This window comes from Abrus precatorius, unplaced genomic scaffold (assembly GCF_003935025.1).
Source record: "Abrus precatorius isolate BTA unplaced genomic scaffold, Abrus_2018 Scaffold2, whole genome shotgun sequence".
NCBI lineage: Eukaryota > Viridiplantae > Streptophyta > Magnoliopsida > Fabales > Fabaceae > Abrus > Abrus precatorius.
Genome location: NW_020874362.1, coordinates 28712734 through 28729049, shown reverse-complemented (window position 1 = coordinate 28729049; position 16316 = coordinate 28712734). Strand labels below are relative to the sequence as shown.

Here is a 16316-nt window from a genome sequence, read left to right as displayed (position 1 = left end):
TTACTAATATTTTAAAAAAACTTATTTTAGTTATTTTTAAATTATTTTTTTGTCATTTATATATATATAAGTAAAATAAATACTATTTTATAAAATTAGAAATTAAAGTTATATTTTTATAAAATTAATGGCTAAAATGACCAATTCTTGGCATATAATAAAAGGTAAATGTTAACTAAGACGTGATTAAAGAATTAGAAAAATTTTAGTTTAAAAAAACTATTAATGCTTTTTTTTATGATTTTAAATAGAATTTAACATATTTTTAAATAAATTTATTTACTTTTTATTCCTTAATCAGCATTTTTTATCAAAACTTATAATAACAACCTATATTTCATAAAGTCTTGTTAAAAATTATAAGATTCGATGCTTTATTAATATTTACAATAATTTTTTAATAAAAAATCATTACGAATTATTTTTTATTACTATATATTATTAAACACATTAAAAATTTGAATAATGCTAACAATATACTCTTTGTAATAATTTTTCATTAATAGTTAAAAAATAATAAATAAAAATTATTAAAAGATACCTCAAGAATTTTTAAAAATATCTTAACAACAATTTTTAATATTTTTTTGACAAATAGATATTTTTAGCTTTTTTTGTCAAAAAATATAGGCTTGGAATAGTAGTTTCTGATAAAGTATGTTTAAGAAAAGAGTATAGGAGAAAAAGAGAGAAAAAGATATATTTTTTAATTTTAAAAATTATATATAATTTCTGATGATATATACATAATTAATATGTTAATTTGTATACTTTATTATAAATAAATATTAATTTTAAATATACTTATTTACAGTACAAAATTTTTGTCACTAAATAGCTGCCCTCCATACCAACAAAGCTGATATGGCTACGCAGTTAATACAGGTATTGGTCCGTCTTTTTTATATATATCTTCCCCACACAACTTTCTTTAAAGCAAAACTGATATGCTATGCATGAATGGTGTATTTTGGTTATCCATTTTAAATCCATTGCATAGCCACAAGGATGAAAACGTTTTGTTTATATTTTTTGTATTGTATCAAGTGTCCTATTATTATATTTTAACGAAATATCAAAACACACAGAACGGTGAATTTGATAGGTGCTACGTACGTAGTAGGATCACTGAGAGAACCGAGTAATTATGTTTAGGAGTTGAAGAATGTAGGGTAACTAATGAAAAAGTGCATGTGCTCCACAATGTTAGGGTCGAAGAAAGTAACTGCTTGTACTAGGCCATTTTGAAGAGTCCCTTTTATCCGGTTTATGTCCTTATGTAGGGTCGTATGATAGGAAGCAAACTAGCATGGATTTCCAACAGTTCACGACCCTTTTTTGTTGGATGGAGATACTTGGAACCTGGTCAAGCCTATAGTAACCAATAGGAATGTTGGTGCCCCTAAAATGTCCTATAAGCTGCTATGTCACAGACTCTATTTATTACTAACAATGGGTTGTAAAGACTCCAAGGAAGTTGAGCTAGAAACTAAGGATAGGTAGGTAGGCATCAATCAATATTAGGTCGCGTGATGAACCCAAATATAGCCTGGTCTGTCTTTGAGTAGGCAATTCCACTCTATCGTGGTCCCCCATTCTTCAACGAAATCAATCGGTGACTGCTACTACTTTATTTTTTAATTGTGGGAGAAAAATTAAGTGTAAAAGAAAAGAACCCCTATAGCTAGATGTTGCCTCCCCACCAGCAAGCAAAGTTCAGCTGGTGCCATTTTAGGTACACAGACAAGAAATTTATTTGAGATGGAGTATTCTATAAAGTTATTAGACTAAATATATATATATATATATATATATATATATATATATATAAAGCATAACATTTGATATATTAAAATTTAAATAAAATATCTTTCTAAAAATTTATTACAATAAATATATTTAAAAAATAATTTTACTAACACCAATGTATAAAACTTATTTTAAATATAAAAAGTATTTATTATATTTTTAATGTAATAAATATTTGCTTTTTTGATAGAGTTTCACTACTATTAAATACTTTAAATAAATCATAAGTATTGATATATTTTTAATACCTTTTTTATTGAATGTTTTATAATTTAAAAATCTTTATGAGGTATTATGTAGACGGCTGAAACAATTTTTGCTAAGAGAACAATCATAACAACGATTGATTTATGATTAACCCTACATTGGGAGATCCAGCTCGTTTGCGTCACAACACAATGAGTTCATAAGAGGGGGCTAACCCATTTTAAAAAAGAAATCGTTTTAAATATATGAAATAGCATTTTTTGGGAGGGAAGAAGGAAATAATTGGTAAGACTTTTTATCACAAGATATGAATTGTGAGGTGTATTTAAAAGACAGTTACTAGAAATTTTCAAAGATGAGAATGACATGACACGGACATGGTTTAGATACAATCCTTACGTGTAGAAAAACACGGACATGAGCATGGCTAACACATTTCATACTCGCACGACAGAGACATGGCCATGAACTGTCCGTGCTTCGTAGTAATGAACTATACGAATACGAGGCACGGAAACTCCATTCTCCCCTTTCTTTTCAACCACAATCAATTCGAAAAACCCATTTCAGTAGAGGATCGATTTCAGCAAGCGTGTGGAGAGAAACAGCAATGACTGCTTACAAGATGTACCCGATATGCACGCTAACATGATAAAATTTATTTCATCAGAGGTTAACCTATCCAACGGCAACCACTTCCATGGGTCCATTTGGAGTTTTTAAGTTCACAACCACAAACAGAATCTAGAACATTGTCCTGAAGATTCAAATTAAATGTCTTTCACACAATAAAGGTAAACTACCTACTCACAGATTCCTCTAAAACAAACCTCCAAGCTTCTCCCAAGGTGAACTTGTGAAGGGCTTAGTGTGACAGTAAGAAGCTAGAGGCAGCTACTGGAACGGAATCAGTCAAATAATGATCAGCATTTGGGCTGGTGTTATTGCGGAATGTCACTAGAATTATCCACGGATACCATGTCGTTTTGTTTATCTCTTTCTTCTTTGGCATCAGACCTGAGGAAAAAGTTGGTTAGAAGTCTGCCCAGCACCTTAGCACTTGTATCAACGAAACATAAAAATGAAAAATTAACACAAGCATGCATTAACATACACTATTCGTCTAACAAATTGTCCCCTAATACGTGGCCGCTGTTCTGCTAGTTTTTTCCTGCTGTGATATCGTACCTGAAAAATAAAAGAAAATTCCAAGACATTGAAACAAATCAAATTTATGTTGGCAATATATAATTTCCCGTGCTTATTAATGAAGAGGATCAAATAATTGACTCAAACATGAACATAAAAGTCATACAAGAAAATAACTTACTCAGAAAGTATCTTAATTTTAAATAAAGCAGAAAAAATTTGACCATGTAATTAAATGTAGATTACCCTCTTCTCAAAGCATCTTTCTTTTCTCTTTTGACGAAATTTGGTCAAAGCAGCTTCTCTCAATGCAAGTCGTCCTTCATCTGCCCCATTCCCAATGATTTTCCTTTCAATGCCGCCAACTCCAATGCTTCCAGCAGTCACATTGCCGTTTCCCACATTTATCGTTCTGATGGTCAAAGTGTTGCTGCCGTCCTGTCCATTGCTCCCATGATCGCTCTCCACTGCATTTCCATCCATACCATAGTTTGCAGCATTACTTTCTGCCGGCCCTCCAAATGCATTTGATGATACGCATTGTTGAGCAGCTTTGGTTGAGCTTTTCAGTATGAGATCATGCTCTGATCGGAGATCTACTGCAGCTTTATGGGCAATGTGATTATAATGGTGAAGCTGATAGTGAGTGTGTTCAACTTGGAAGCCTTGTTCAGAGCCTCCCACTTGTCCTTTAAAAATTTCTGTATATTCCTCCCGAACGGAAGTTTTCTTCTGAGATGAAGAGATACTATTGTTCTGCACAGTTTGGAGTTCAGAAGAATTAAACGAACCAATACCTCTTATGGACTCTGGCTTCTTGTCATAAGTTTCAGGTTTGGTGCCAAGATATGTATTAGTAGAGGCCATGTCATTGATGTTGCTCCCATTAGACTGTTGATTTGGAGTGCCATTGGAATAAGATGGAAAGTTGTGCATTGTATCTGTATTTGGTGCAGCCGAGCTGTTGTCTAAAGGGGAACAGCTTCCCACATTTCCAGTTTGCGCCTGTTAAAAAATACAGATAACATAAGGCTTGGCGAAAGATTAGCATCTCAAACACTATCTCCAGCTTTTGGTACCCTGCATTTGCTTGCCAATCACCGAGAAATAACTAGGACACACATGTTGTCATCATTTCTTCATATTATAACTTTTTTGATAATTCAGTTATCATTTATTTACATTATATATTACAACCTTTTTTATAATCGCATGTTCATTCACAGATGATGCACAATGGGGAATAGACATAACCAGAAAAGTGGATGAGATGCGGGGATTTGGGATGAAAAATGCAACACTAAAATCATAATTTTACTCGATATATTAAGTTCCAGCAGTCAAAGAACCATAGAACATCACCTGGTTAGCAGAAGATGCAGTATTATATCTGCAGAAGGAAGCAAAGAAAAAGTTTTAATTATTATTTACAAATGTAATGCAACAATATTTGCTTACAATAGAAGGCAGCTATGCTGGTAAATTTTCTCTTACTTTGAAAATGCTGAAAGATCTGAATGTCTTAAGACATTGCATTCATCACCAGTGACATTTTTAGCATCTCTTACTTCTCCCAGCCTTTTCAAAGTTAGTTCAAGGGACGGATGCTGTTTGAAGCAACAGTTTGCTTTTGTTTGTGAGCAACCATAAAACCCATTTGGAGTATTCAAGTCTCTGCTTTCACCTTGTGGACTGTTGCTATCAGTAACATCAACAACATTCGTAGCCTGATTTTCCTGTGTTCTGGTTTTATCATCATTGTATTCTGGTTGTCCTTTTTCACAGACATTACTCTGTCCTTTAATGAGCTGCATATCTTCTACACCAGGCATCTTATTTATCACTTTACCCATTGGGTTGCTAGACAGTTCCTCAGGTGGATGCTCTAGTTGCATATTCAAAGATATTCCCATAGCCAAGTCTTTACCCATTGCAACTTCATCTGGAAAGAAACTGAGTGGTTTATTTGGAGAAGTATCCAAGTCAAGATAGACAAGTCTAAAAAGTAAACACTATCAAGGTCAAGGCATACCAAGATGATCAATAAGTTCACGGCACTCTTTTTCTGTTGCATGCACCCATCTACTGCTAACTTTTTCAGGCTTTGTATGCATCACTTGGGCACATGTGCTATCAGGGGCATCAACCAATTGTTTATGAGGTGAAACTGGATGAGGACTGCCAACTTTAGCCAGACATTTAGTCCATGAACTCTACATAAAATAAGAGCTTTATTGTGATTTTTGGTATTCAGATAGATAAATAATTAAACAAGGGGCAATCACAATTTAGGAATTCCCAACAAAAATATTTACATTTCATTTATGTAGGAACAATCACACAGAAAGTGGAAATTAAGTTAATATATGGTTATTGTTTTCTAATATAAAAATTTTAGTAGAGAAAAAGCACCGCAATGAAGCCACAAAACATCAATCAGAACAGAAAACAAAATGCAAAAAAGAACATGAAAATAAATAAATAATGCAGCAAGGCTCCTCATTCTCTATTCATATCAGAAATGCTAACTCCCCAGCAACAGGTATGGGCAAAACAACAAAAGGAAGCCATAAACATCATCATATTCCACCACATATGTAAAGGCAATTAAATGACTTTAATGATGCATGTTGTTCCATTCCAACAAAGAGAACCAAAGATTTCCATAAACTGCACACAGCCATTAAATATGGCCCTCCTTGGTTTATCCATCACCTGTATAACCCATCAACAATTATTTCAATGTAGGACACATCAAATGCTCACAAGAATCCCAAAATGGTAGTTCTTTAGGAAAGTAGATAAGTTCCAAAGTTATACTGCAATATCTGTCCTTTTTTTAAAACTTGATCATTTATCAAACGCGACCAAGGAGAAAAGGTGGAGTGGGGCCTAAAAATCAACAATGCCTATTAAACATAACAAGTACCAATATCCAAACAAAGGACTTTTACTTCAATAAATTTTCATATGAATTAGTCAAGGAGGAACTCTAGATGATTATGTGAGTACCAAGCACCCTCCCAACAATGTTAATCAGTCCCCAGTATATTGCTCGTGAACTGAAAACAACTGCCAAGAATTTCTAAACTGTGCTTCTCCTAAATTAATATGCTAATTTCTGCAATATGTGATTCAAAATTTGTGTAGTATGAGTTACAAAACAACTAATAGCATGCATCATATATCCTCAGTTCCTCTAATAACTAGAATGTCAATGACTGGATTTGGGACAATGGAATGATTAAAAAGGAACAGATAACAAGATAGCTGAGAGACACTTGTTGCAATAGGTAATTGTTATGGCAAGTAATTGGCACAAGCAAACCTTTGCTGAGTCAACCCTGAGTTGGCTAACCTGATTAATTAAAGATATCCACTATTTCTCTGTTCTTTATTCATCACTCAAGTTAACTGCTATAAATGACAACTCAGACTCTTAAAATGCATTTCTTGTAGACAACTACCCCAGTCCTAATTTTTTATTCAGCCAACATTGATCATTGCTTTGTCCAAGTACCTATTCCTCTGCTTTAAAGATCCATATGAATTGTCTGGAAAATTATAGTCAATATGGAAGACTACAAGCTATTACTGAGCCATTAGAGTCATTAATCTATCTATTAAAAGTGATGATTTTGTGGTTTTTAGAATTGAACTCCAGCATGTGTTGAGTTAAAAAAGAATTTCATATATGGGAGTTTAAAAAGAGAGTAAACAAACAGTAACAACATATGAAATTAATTTTCAGAGAAAACAATTATATTGACACAGCATACTGCCATAATATAGCCTTCAGATGGGGATAAACCTATCTATGTTATGAAATTTGTGCAATACCTGAGTGCCACTTCCATTGTCACTTCCGTCTCGAACACTCAAGCCTCTGCTTCCGTAGTCATTCTCATCACTGCTATCACTATTGTTTTCATATGCATAATTACTTCTCGACTTTGCAGATTTTCTGGTGTGGGTTGCACTTTCACTCCCACTACCACTAGACTGGAAAGTGTGTAAATCCAAGTTGAAGAATGACATTGATTATTGAAGAATGAATTTAATGTTTAAGTTGATCAATGATAAGATACATAAGATAGAATATCATGCTACAGAAGCTAGATAAGCTATATTTATTCACTATTGCTTCATGAAGACATAGATCTCTATGTAAAAGAAACTGCAGTTTTGTTAGAAAGAAGGTAATGCAGTAATTATCTTTTGCAAATTCATTAGTTGATCCTTGTATAAGTTAAGCAATATTGAATATTGCAGAATGAACTGGATATTTGGATATTTAAGTTGATCAAATATGAGATCCACAAGATAAACTGTGATGTTGAAGGAACTATATGGGTAATTATAGTAAAGACTAGAGAGTACTATCTTAGGAAAGATTGCTTCTGTTTATCTCTGTACATGCTTATTCTGGATTTCCTTATATTAGGACAGATTTGCTTACTGTAATGTAGCAATATTCTACGCAAGTAATTATATACACATGCCTTTATAATGTTGTAATTGTCTCCACTAGCTATACCATAATTATCATTGATAATTACCATATTTTTTAATCTTATTTTAGGAAGGTAATTGTGTCATTTAGTGTATGTGATGTATTGCTTGTATAGTTTCAAATTATCAAAGCAGTAGTATTTAGAAATCATTCCTTTTCAGTAATGTAAATAATCAATTTGGTACAATTGTAAATCACAATAATTTTCAGAAATTATTCTTTCAAGTTGGTATTAGCTCCTGATCTGGAGTCTATTTTCCACTGACATCAGCCGTCATTGCTAATCAATGTCACATACCCAATCTTCATTATAGGTCATTGTTCTTGGTGTCCAGTTTCATTATGGGCACGGGCACTTTTTCCATTCAACACTTCTGGTACCCAATCTCTAGCAACCAAATCATTGGAGCCAGGTAACCAACCTTCATAGAGAATTCTAACCAAACAACTATCGTAGCCCTGTGCCATAACCATCCTATGCATGTGGCCACCACATTCATGTCTGTTGAAGATGAGTGTAAGCCATGCATGATCCACCACCTTCCCAGCCTTTCTCATGCTTACTGTTTCATCCTACTTGCCCAAGTCCCATGGCAGATATTGAACCTACCAAGCCCTCTACCATACAGTGCCTATGAATAAAATAAATTTTCTCCTTCGACCTTCATTTTCCCTCTATTAAAAGCATTTGTTAATATGGTATCACACGTTGGTTAACTTACCCAGACTTTGGGTGAGCTTAGGTCTCAGCAACCACCCTAGGAGGTTCAGAACCTTCCAATCAGCCTCTCCTAGAACTCCAGCAATCAGTGGCAGTTTGTGTGGGTGAAATGCATTGGTCTCCAGTTTTTGGCCTTCACTTGGGCCAGCTTGTGGGAATGATTCTCACCCCTTGGCTTAATTGGCTGACAATGCCTTACCATTTCATCCTATTCCTCCAATGTCTTGCCTCTCTAATGGTAGAAAGTAGAGCAATACGGGTGCCAGATGTGATTCCAATGGTGATGAAAATTATTGAGCACAAGCTTAATAGCTCTAACTACTGGGATTGGTAAGGGAAGAGCTAGCTGTTTTATTTGACGGGGCCAAATTCAATCCCCCTCCTCAAAATAAAATCTTTTTGCCTTGCCTTGGAGTCAGGAAAACAAAAGTTTCTAGCAATAATAATGGGAGCGCATAGACTTTTGGAGTCAGCAATGGGGTAAGAAAAAGGGAATGAAGCCGATGAATGGGGTAAAGAAGTAGTTCCATTCTTGTTCACTTGTACAACACAAGTGACAAGTCGCAAGGAATGGAACCAATTTGGTAAAAGAAAAGGAAGAAAGAAACAGCTCCTGTGTGATAATTGATAAAGTATATATGCAACCAACATAAACCTATTTGGTTTTGCCCGAAGACCCCCAACTGGCATTATCCATTGGGTACAAATGAAGGTGCACCAGTGAAAACTTCTGATACCCAAAGTCATTAAAATTTTCTTTGATCATGCATTATGTCTTTAAAACAATTATATATACATAGTGTAATACACACACGGCCACCCAATTTGACAAGAAGCCACTCCAAGGGATTGGAGCAAAGCGGTTTGATTTTACTTGAAGAGCATTGAGAAAGATGATCATCTCACAATGGCCCTCCTACAAATCATACAAAGCAAGCTTAGTAGAGGGATGATGCATAACTGGTTTTGCAGATCAAAATTCCATCAATAATGTGGTAGGCAATTGACCTAATCAATCACAGTGAGTTTGTTAAGGAACTGGAGTACTTGGAGTTCCTATATTCTAGTAAAGGGAATGTTTTCCATATCTATTAGCCATGCAAAGCCTTTTATCAAGCAGAAAAACAGGATAGGCCAATTAGATTATTTTACGGAATTCATAAGAATTTACAAAGAACTTAATCTGCTGTTATCTCTTAGCCCTGATGTGAAGGTTCAACAGGTTCAATAGGAGAAAATGGCCATCATGAACTTCTTGTCTGACCTCCCTCTAGAATCCAAAACCATCAAATCTCACATAACCTTTGAGGCTGAGATTACTTCTTTGCATGATACCTTTGCTAGAGTCCTTTGTAAAGAGAGCTTTGAAATGCATCAGCCCACCACTAATAACAACAGTTCTCTGGTATGTTACAAGGTGGGAACAGAAGATATCTATTAACTGGATTTATAGGAAGTGATGAATATTATTCTAAAGGGTACTATTTTAGGATAAGTTATTACCATTTTTTTCTGTACAGATTTGTTGATTTATTTCCACATATTAGACAGATTTGCTTTCGGTAATATAGCTCTATTCTAGACAATTAGCTATTAGTGTTAAGTCTATATATTGTCAATAACCTTTGCACAATTGTAATTAAAGAAACAATATACAGAAATTATTCTTTCAAGCATTACATTAATTCATAACTGCTGCTTCTTAAGGCATCAATGTCTAAGTAAAAGAAGCTTCAAGTTTACCAGAAAGGATGTCAGCTGATCCTTAAATCAGCTGGGAAACAACTTTGGCATTTGTTTCAGAACATGCCTTAGACAGAAATGTAAAGCAACTCACACTGTGACATCTTCTCCAAACATGCTGCCAGAGGTTTTTAAGTTCATTCCTCCGAATAGGTTTCACCAAAAAATCAACTGCACCTTTTGACAAGCACTTAAAGACTATACCCATAGAATCATGAGATGACATCACTGCATGCATTTCAACATGTGCAACAAACAAAACACCAAATGAGCAATCATTGAAAATACATACTTAAATTTGGTACGTATAATTTTGGCATGGCACTTACTAATCACAGGGATATTCTTCAGAGTTTTGTGGCTCATGATCTTGCACAAAAGACCTATTCCGGACAACACAGGCATAGCTACCTCTGTTAGGACAAGATCAATGTGATTTCCTGGATCTTCTAGGACTTTCCATGCTTGAAGACCACTGGAAACAGCGGTGACTGTGTATATCATAGGTGAAGAAAATAGATTTTGAGAATTACAGCATTCATTGTTTAAGCACATATTTGTTAGAGAAACAATTTTGTTTGCATCAAAATAAAATAGATATGAAGATGAAATTAAACCCACCTCAAGGCCCAAGTCTGGCCATTTATTAACAGTTTTGTATGCAAAAAGATTTCAATTAATATCTATAATGGAAACTAGGAAGCTTGATCCTCACATTTCAGCTTAAATTTGCCATTAACACAGGATTAGTCCCTCTAAGTATAATTTACCATGCTTTGACATAAAACACACAGGAATATCTCACAGATGATTGCAGAACAGAGTAAAATACATGAATCGAAAGGTTATATACCAGTACTTGGACCTCTCTAATCTCTAGTAGATACATAGCCAAGAATTATGCAACTGTAAAATAAAGCAAGACTGTGTAATAAATGCATAAAACATAGAACCTATTAAAAAGTTGAAACTTTCCCACTTTATATATAGCAGAAACTATACTACATGGAGTTTACAACTGTAGGCTAATTTTCAATACACAACTTCCTTGGTATCTCAATCATATTTTCATTAGTTAAATATAAGTTGATACAAATGCATTTAAGTGATAAGGCATGATTGACCACAAAGATATTAATACCTTCATAACTACAATTACGTAACAAAGCACGAACAACATGGCGTGTTGAATCATCATCTTCCACCAGCAATACTTTTATTGATCTCACAGGGAGAAATCTCTCCCAGCATATGACTGGCCCTTGAGGTGGTTGTTGCGAAATCTGCAAGCTCTCATGGATTTGAATCAGTCCCCTCAACCCATTGTTTCCATCTTCAGTTACCTTATTCAACCTTGTGTCATCTTCAGTTGATGATCCAGAGCCTATCCCTCCATTAACTACTCCACTCTCAAGACTCTTTTTGTCAAAAACCATACGATTTTTTTCTGCCAAACCTCTTTTCCCAACATTATTGTTCATTGGACCAGCCTATATCAACCACACTAAAAAAACATTGTGAGGAATCAACAGGGTTACAGAAACGCAATACCCTCGTCAAGGGAGTCATGGATTCTCCACATCTCAAGCACTTCAACTAACAATTTCTGCAAACACAACCCTATCCATCAGTCAAGTCAGCACTTTTTCCAACATCATAATTATGAAAGACAAAATACCCTATACCTGAAGGTACTCCACCCAAGAGGCCCCAAATAGATTTATATACACATGTCATGGGGACTACAATCAGTAATTGCTTATGGTAACTGTTAACAGACTACATATAAACAAAATCTAAACTTAATAATAAATACATACTTGTCTTTTGAAAGAAAAATATAGATCCATACCTCCAGACTCCAGCCCCCAGACAGAAATCAAAAGCTCAAAAACAAAAATTTCATAGCAAATTTAATGAAATGGAACGACAACCTGTTCCTGCATCAAAGAACCCTCAAAGCTTCTGTCTCAGCAAAGGTATAACTTTCCATTCCTACCGACATCCTGAGAAATGAATATAATAACTAATCTCACTTACCATCCTTACAGAAACTGCTGACCGAATCTGATTAGACATGCATACAGAGAGACTCTTCACAGATTATTTTACATGGAGATACCAGCACAGACTTCAGAAATTCGAACAGTCAGTGGCTTATATAACAAGACAACATCTAATCCAAACTCCAGAAACTATAATCCAAAATATAATCTTTGTTTTTCTTTGATTTTTCAACAATTTTTGTCCCCCTAACATAGTACCAGAATGACAGGTACAAAATGGAAGAGCCTTTTTTTCTTTATAATGTTCATGAGAAACTAAAATATGATACAACTATTAAAATTATACTGAAATACTTAGTAGATTATTTTCCATATAGAAAATGGGAATGAAACCATATTCAAACTTAAAACGGTTAATGTCTCATACAAATACATCAATGAAGCTTCAATTTACCTACACCAAACAGAACTAAAAAGAAATTAAAAGCAGCACAATCTAAATTCGCGTTTTCAATCGCGAATTTCGTTATCAGTTAATCCAATACAAGAGCAACATAGCAAGATACCAAAACAGAAAATTAAACAGGACAATGAAACAGACCTTCAGAGCTTCACTGACAAGAACCAAACCCCCATTTGCAAGCTCGATGCAGCAACTTGGAAAAACCAATCCAAAAAATATCAAAATTAAAAAATTAAAAAAACACAATAGTCAGAGCTCCAAATCTGGTTTTCGAAAATGGAGAGCAAAACAAAAAATCAAAATAAAAAAAATTACAATCAAAGAAAATCAACAACTTAGGAAACAAGGTTCTAACATTTCTTTTAAAGCTTTTCTTTTTTTTTTCTTATTCCGTATAAAACAATTTTCCGTGGAAAACACTTGACTGGTAGAGAAATAGCGAAGCCAAAAGGTTAAGAGAGAAACGGAAAGGAGAGAGAGAGAGCGCGCGTGAGAGAGAGAGAGAGAGAGAGTGGGAGAGAAGATATTATTCTGAGAAAGCTGACGTGTACAAAATGAAGGTGTGAATGGCTCGAAACTCCACGTGGGACGTTGGGCCCACGTGACGTGGCGCTTTCGTGAGGCATTGATGGTGTGAGCTGGACAAAATCAAAAGCTGAGAGGTTATATAGAGCGAGTCGAATCCAATACGATCTTCTAGATCTGGATCCCACCACGTGGCTCATTCACCTCTCGTATAAAGGTTCTCCTTTCAAGGCCCCAAGCCACGCCACGACGTCGTTTTAATCCATCCTTCATTGTAATAACTCCTTTACACTAAGTGCCGCTACTTTTTTCCGTTACATGATAATCATTTTTTTTATACAAGATTAGGCTTCAGTTATCTTTCATAAAATTTTAAATATTCATTGTATAATTAACATTAAAATTATTTTCCACTATGCTTATCCGGATATTATAAGATCCTACTTGATTTTCTACCTCTGGATTTTGCTTCTTCATGGTTGTGGCTTGGATTTTAAACTGTAGTGCTTCTTGTAGAGTAATAATTAAAGCGCGTCAAGTTAAGGAAATTTTTATGTGTTGTTATTAATAGTGATTAGGCTGTGTTTGTATGGCCTGAGAAAAATGACAGAGGGATGATGTTACCATACTTTATACATTAGAGGATGAGAATGAGAAGTACATCTTTATTTATTCATATGGTCCTCAGGAATTTATCCTAGGTTTGGAAGGAAGTTGTGTCGTTGAAATTCTTCTTTAAGGGAGTGTCTATTACTATTTTATGTGTCAATTGCTACTTTATCTATTATTGTTATTCTTATTTAATTGACATTGGTTTTTAGGTTGATATGAAATATATTTCCCAAGAGGATGTATGGCTAATTTTTTCTTACTTAAAAAGGTAAGGTTTTCTATTTGTTTTGGAAATTTAAGTGAACCAGATATGAGCGAAAATTATTTAGCTAATCTTTTGGGTCTCTCTCTCTCTAATTTTCTTCTGAATCATGTCATGTAGTGTTAGCAGTGTTTAACTCAGATTTTTTTTATATGTATGGAGGCTTTGGGTTGTTAATTTTGCACCATAGTTTTAACATAAAAATATTGATATATATAGCGGTTAACGATGGATGAAGCGAATTATAATAGAGATTAATATGTCATGGTTATGCGAAGTGAATCAAATGTAATCGTAATTTCTAGTAATGGCAGTGCCAGTGGCTGAGAAAGTGAGAATCTTGCACCTTCCACAATCAGACGTGGAATGGAACTAGTTAGAAATGGTTGAAATTAAGGAAGAAAAAAGCATCATGTTAAATAATCAATGATGCGCTGCGGAATGGGAACAACTTTGGTTTAACTAGTGAGTAGTCCAAGCCTGTTTTCTTGCAATACCAATGTTAGATACTTGAGAGTTTCTAAAACTACTCATAGGTCAGCATTTTATGCCTGTATAAGCTTTTATAGATGTCACCTCCCAATTAAAAAAAGTTAGCCAAAAAATGAAGCATAGATGCTTACAACTTGCATGTTCTCACCATAGTTATCATCGCGTACAAGTCGTGTTGATTGATGTGAAACTGCTATAGTAATTTCTAAATGCAATTCAAGTTCAGGAAATTACTTTTTAAGGCATAACTCAAGAGATATAGTCTCTTTCAGCGCTAGGATTTTCAAGATCCAATGATATATAAACAGCTTGATGGGGTAGAGTGAGTGTTGATTTACCCAACTTAACTTATCACTTGCATGTTTAGATGAATAAATAAATCACCCTTTTCTATGTAATGATTAAAACTGAAAAAAAAAAAAAGTGAATTTTAGAAATTATAAAACTTAGATGTAGCTCTTTAAAATGTTGTTAGTGTAATTTATCAATCAAAATTAGATGTTTATTTCCGTAAAGTGTGATAACGATAAATACAATTTTTTTATTAAAATTAAATTAAATCTTAATTAGAAAACAAAACTAATATCATTTATACATACGTAATTTTTGTCCTTTTAGAAATGTTTATCTTTTTTTGTCACTAATTTTGGAATCCATGAAATTTAACGATGAAGTGACGAAAATAGAAAAATGGGTGGAAAGAAAACAAGACTAAAGAAATAAATAATCGAGTTGGACCATTAGTCTTTGGAATTGGGATTCCTTTCTGTCTTAACTTCTTTGTGGTGTTACCTTTTGAATATCACGTGCCTCTCTGCTTTACTAGAATAGCATATTGGTGTTGTTTGCAAGATGTAACCAAACTCCAGAACCACATATTTGCAGCAACTTTCTTTGAGGGGATTCTGGTTGCACAGGTGGATGACCACATCACAGATAAAGTTAGTGAGGACAAATGATAGACAACCTTTAGATCTCTCACGAGGAGTGTGTCTCATGGAATTTTGAATTTTTATTGTGTCATAGCATAAACTATCCTCTTCAGTTTCATAGAATGGTGATTGGTGACCCTCTATGCAGGACGGAACTGGTTCCCTAAGATGATTTTCAACTCAACATTGGATAAGGCACTAGCCAAACGTGTGAGCCTAGCATGCAGCCTAAGCAAGTGATCAAAATTTAAACGTAGTGTGGTGGTTGACATAATATAATATTGGTGTGTGGAGGGTGTTGTGTTTTATCTGTTATTTATATTGGTATTGCACTGTTAGGTACCACAGATTTTGTAGAATCCCACACCAAGACATCTAATTAGCTTTCATGTTAAGATGCATGACAACCAGAGACCAGAAAATGTTATTAAAGTGTTGTGTCCGGTTTTGGGAAAAGTTGTTGTCACTTCACAATTGCATGCACTGGATTCTCTCTAGGTTGGTCACAATCCCTTAGAGGAAAAATGGGTTAAATTGCCGAATGAGTAAACCTTCTACCAGCTTCTAAGGGTTGTTAATATAAATGCTAAGGTTTTTGGTAAGAATGGAGGGGAAAAGATAATATGAGCTAGGGATAGAAAGAGACTAAGTCAGACTTTACTTTAAACAAACAAAACTTATAACATAATTATTAGGCTTGAGTTTGGCCTGTTATTTATTAAAGGCTTTATTTTCAGTTTAGTCTAGCTTATTTAAGTAGTTTGGCCTGAAGCCTGTTAACAAGGCCTGCTACAAAAAAAATATATATTTTAATATTAATAAAAATAAAAATATTTTATTATCAAATTAGTTTATATATTTTTTTACTTTTTAATCTGTATT

The 16316-nt window shown here is 34.2% G+C and overlaps 1 protein-coding gene across 15 annotated transcripts; it reads right to left on the bottom strand.

Moving 5' to 3' along the window:
• Window positions 1-2317: 2317 nt before the first annotated feature.
• On the bottom strand, window positions 2318-13246 carry LOC113857447 (two-component response regulator-like APRR3). 15 transcript variants are annotated; one of them, XM_027489359.1, is made up of 14 exons: window positions 12967-13069; window positions 12750-12804; window positions 12077-12148; window positions 11828-11921; window positions 11284-11748; window positions 10472-10633; window positions 10237-10370; window positions 7006-7167; window positions 5198-5378; window positions 4660-5107; window positions 4528-4555; window positions 3412-4170; window positions 3131-3204; window positions 2572-3033 (listed from the first exon to the last, which is right to left on the bottom strand). In XM_027489359.1, exons 5-14 carry the CDS (start codon window positions 11621-11623, stop codon window positions 2958-2960), a joined length of 2364 nt encoding a protein of 787 aa, XP_027345160.1. In that variant the 5' UTR covers window positions 11624-11748; window positions 11828-11921; window positions 12077-12148; window positions 12750-12804; window positions 12967-13069; the 3' UTR covers window positions 2572-2957. The 15 variants fall into 15 exon arrangements, with proteins under 15 accessions (XP_027345156.1, XP_027345157.1, XP_027345153.1 ...); XM_027489352.1 differs by lacking the exon at window positions 11828-11921 and having other exon boundaries at window positions 2340-3033; window positions 12967-13107; XM_027489357.1 differs by having other exon boundaries at window positions 12750-13102.
• Between the last annotated feature and the right edge of the window lie 3070 nt (window positions 13247-16316).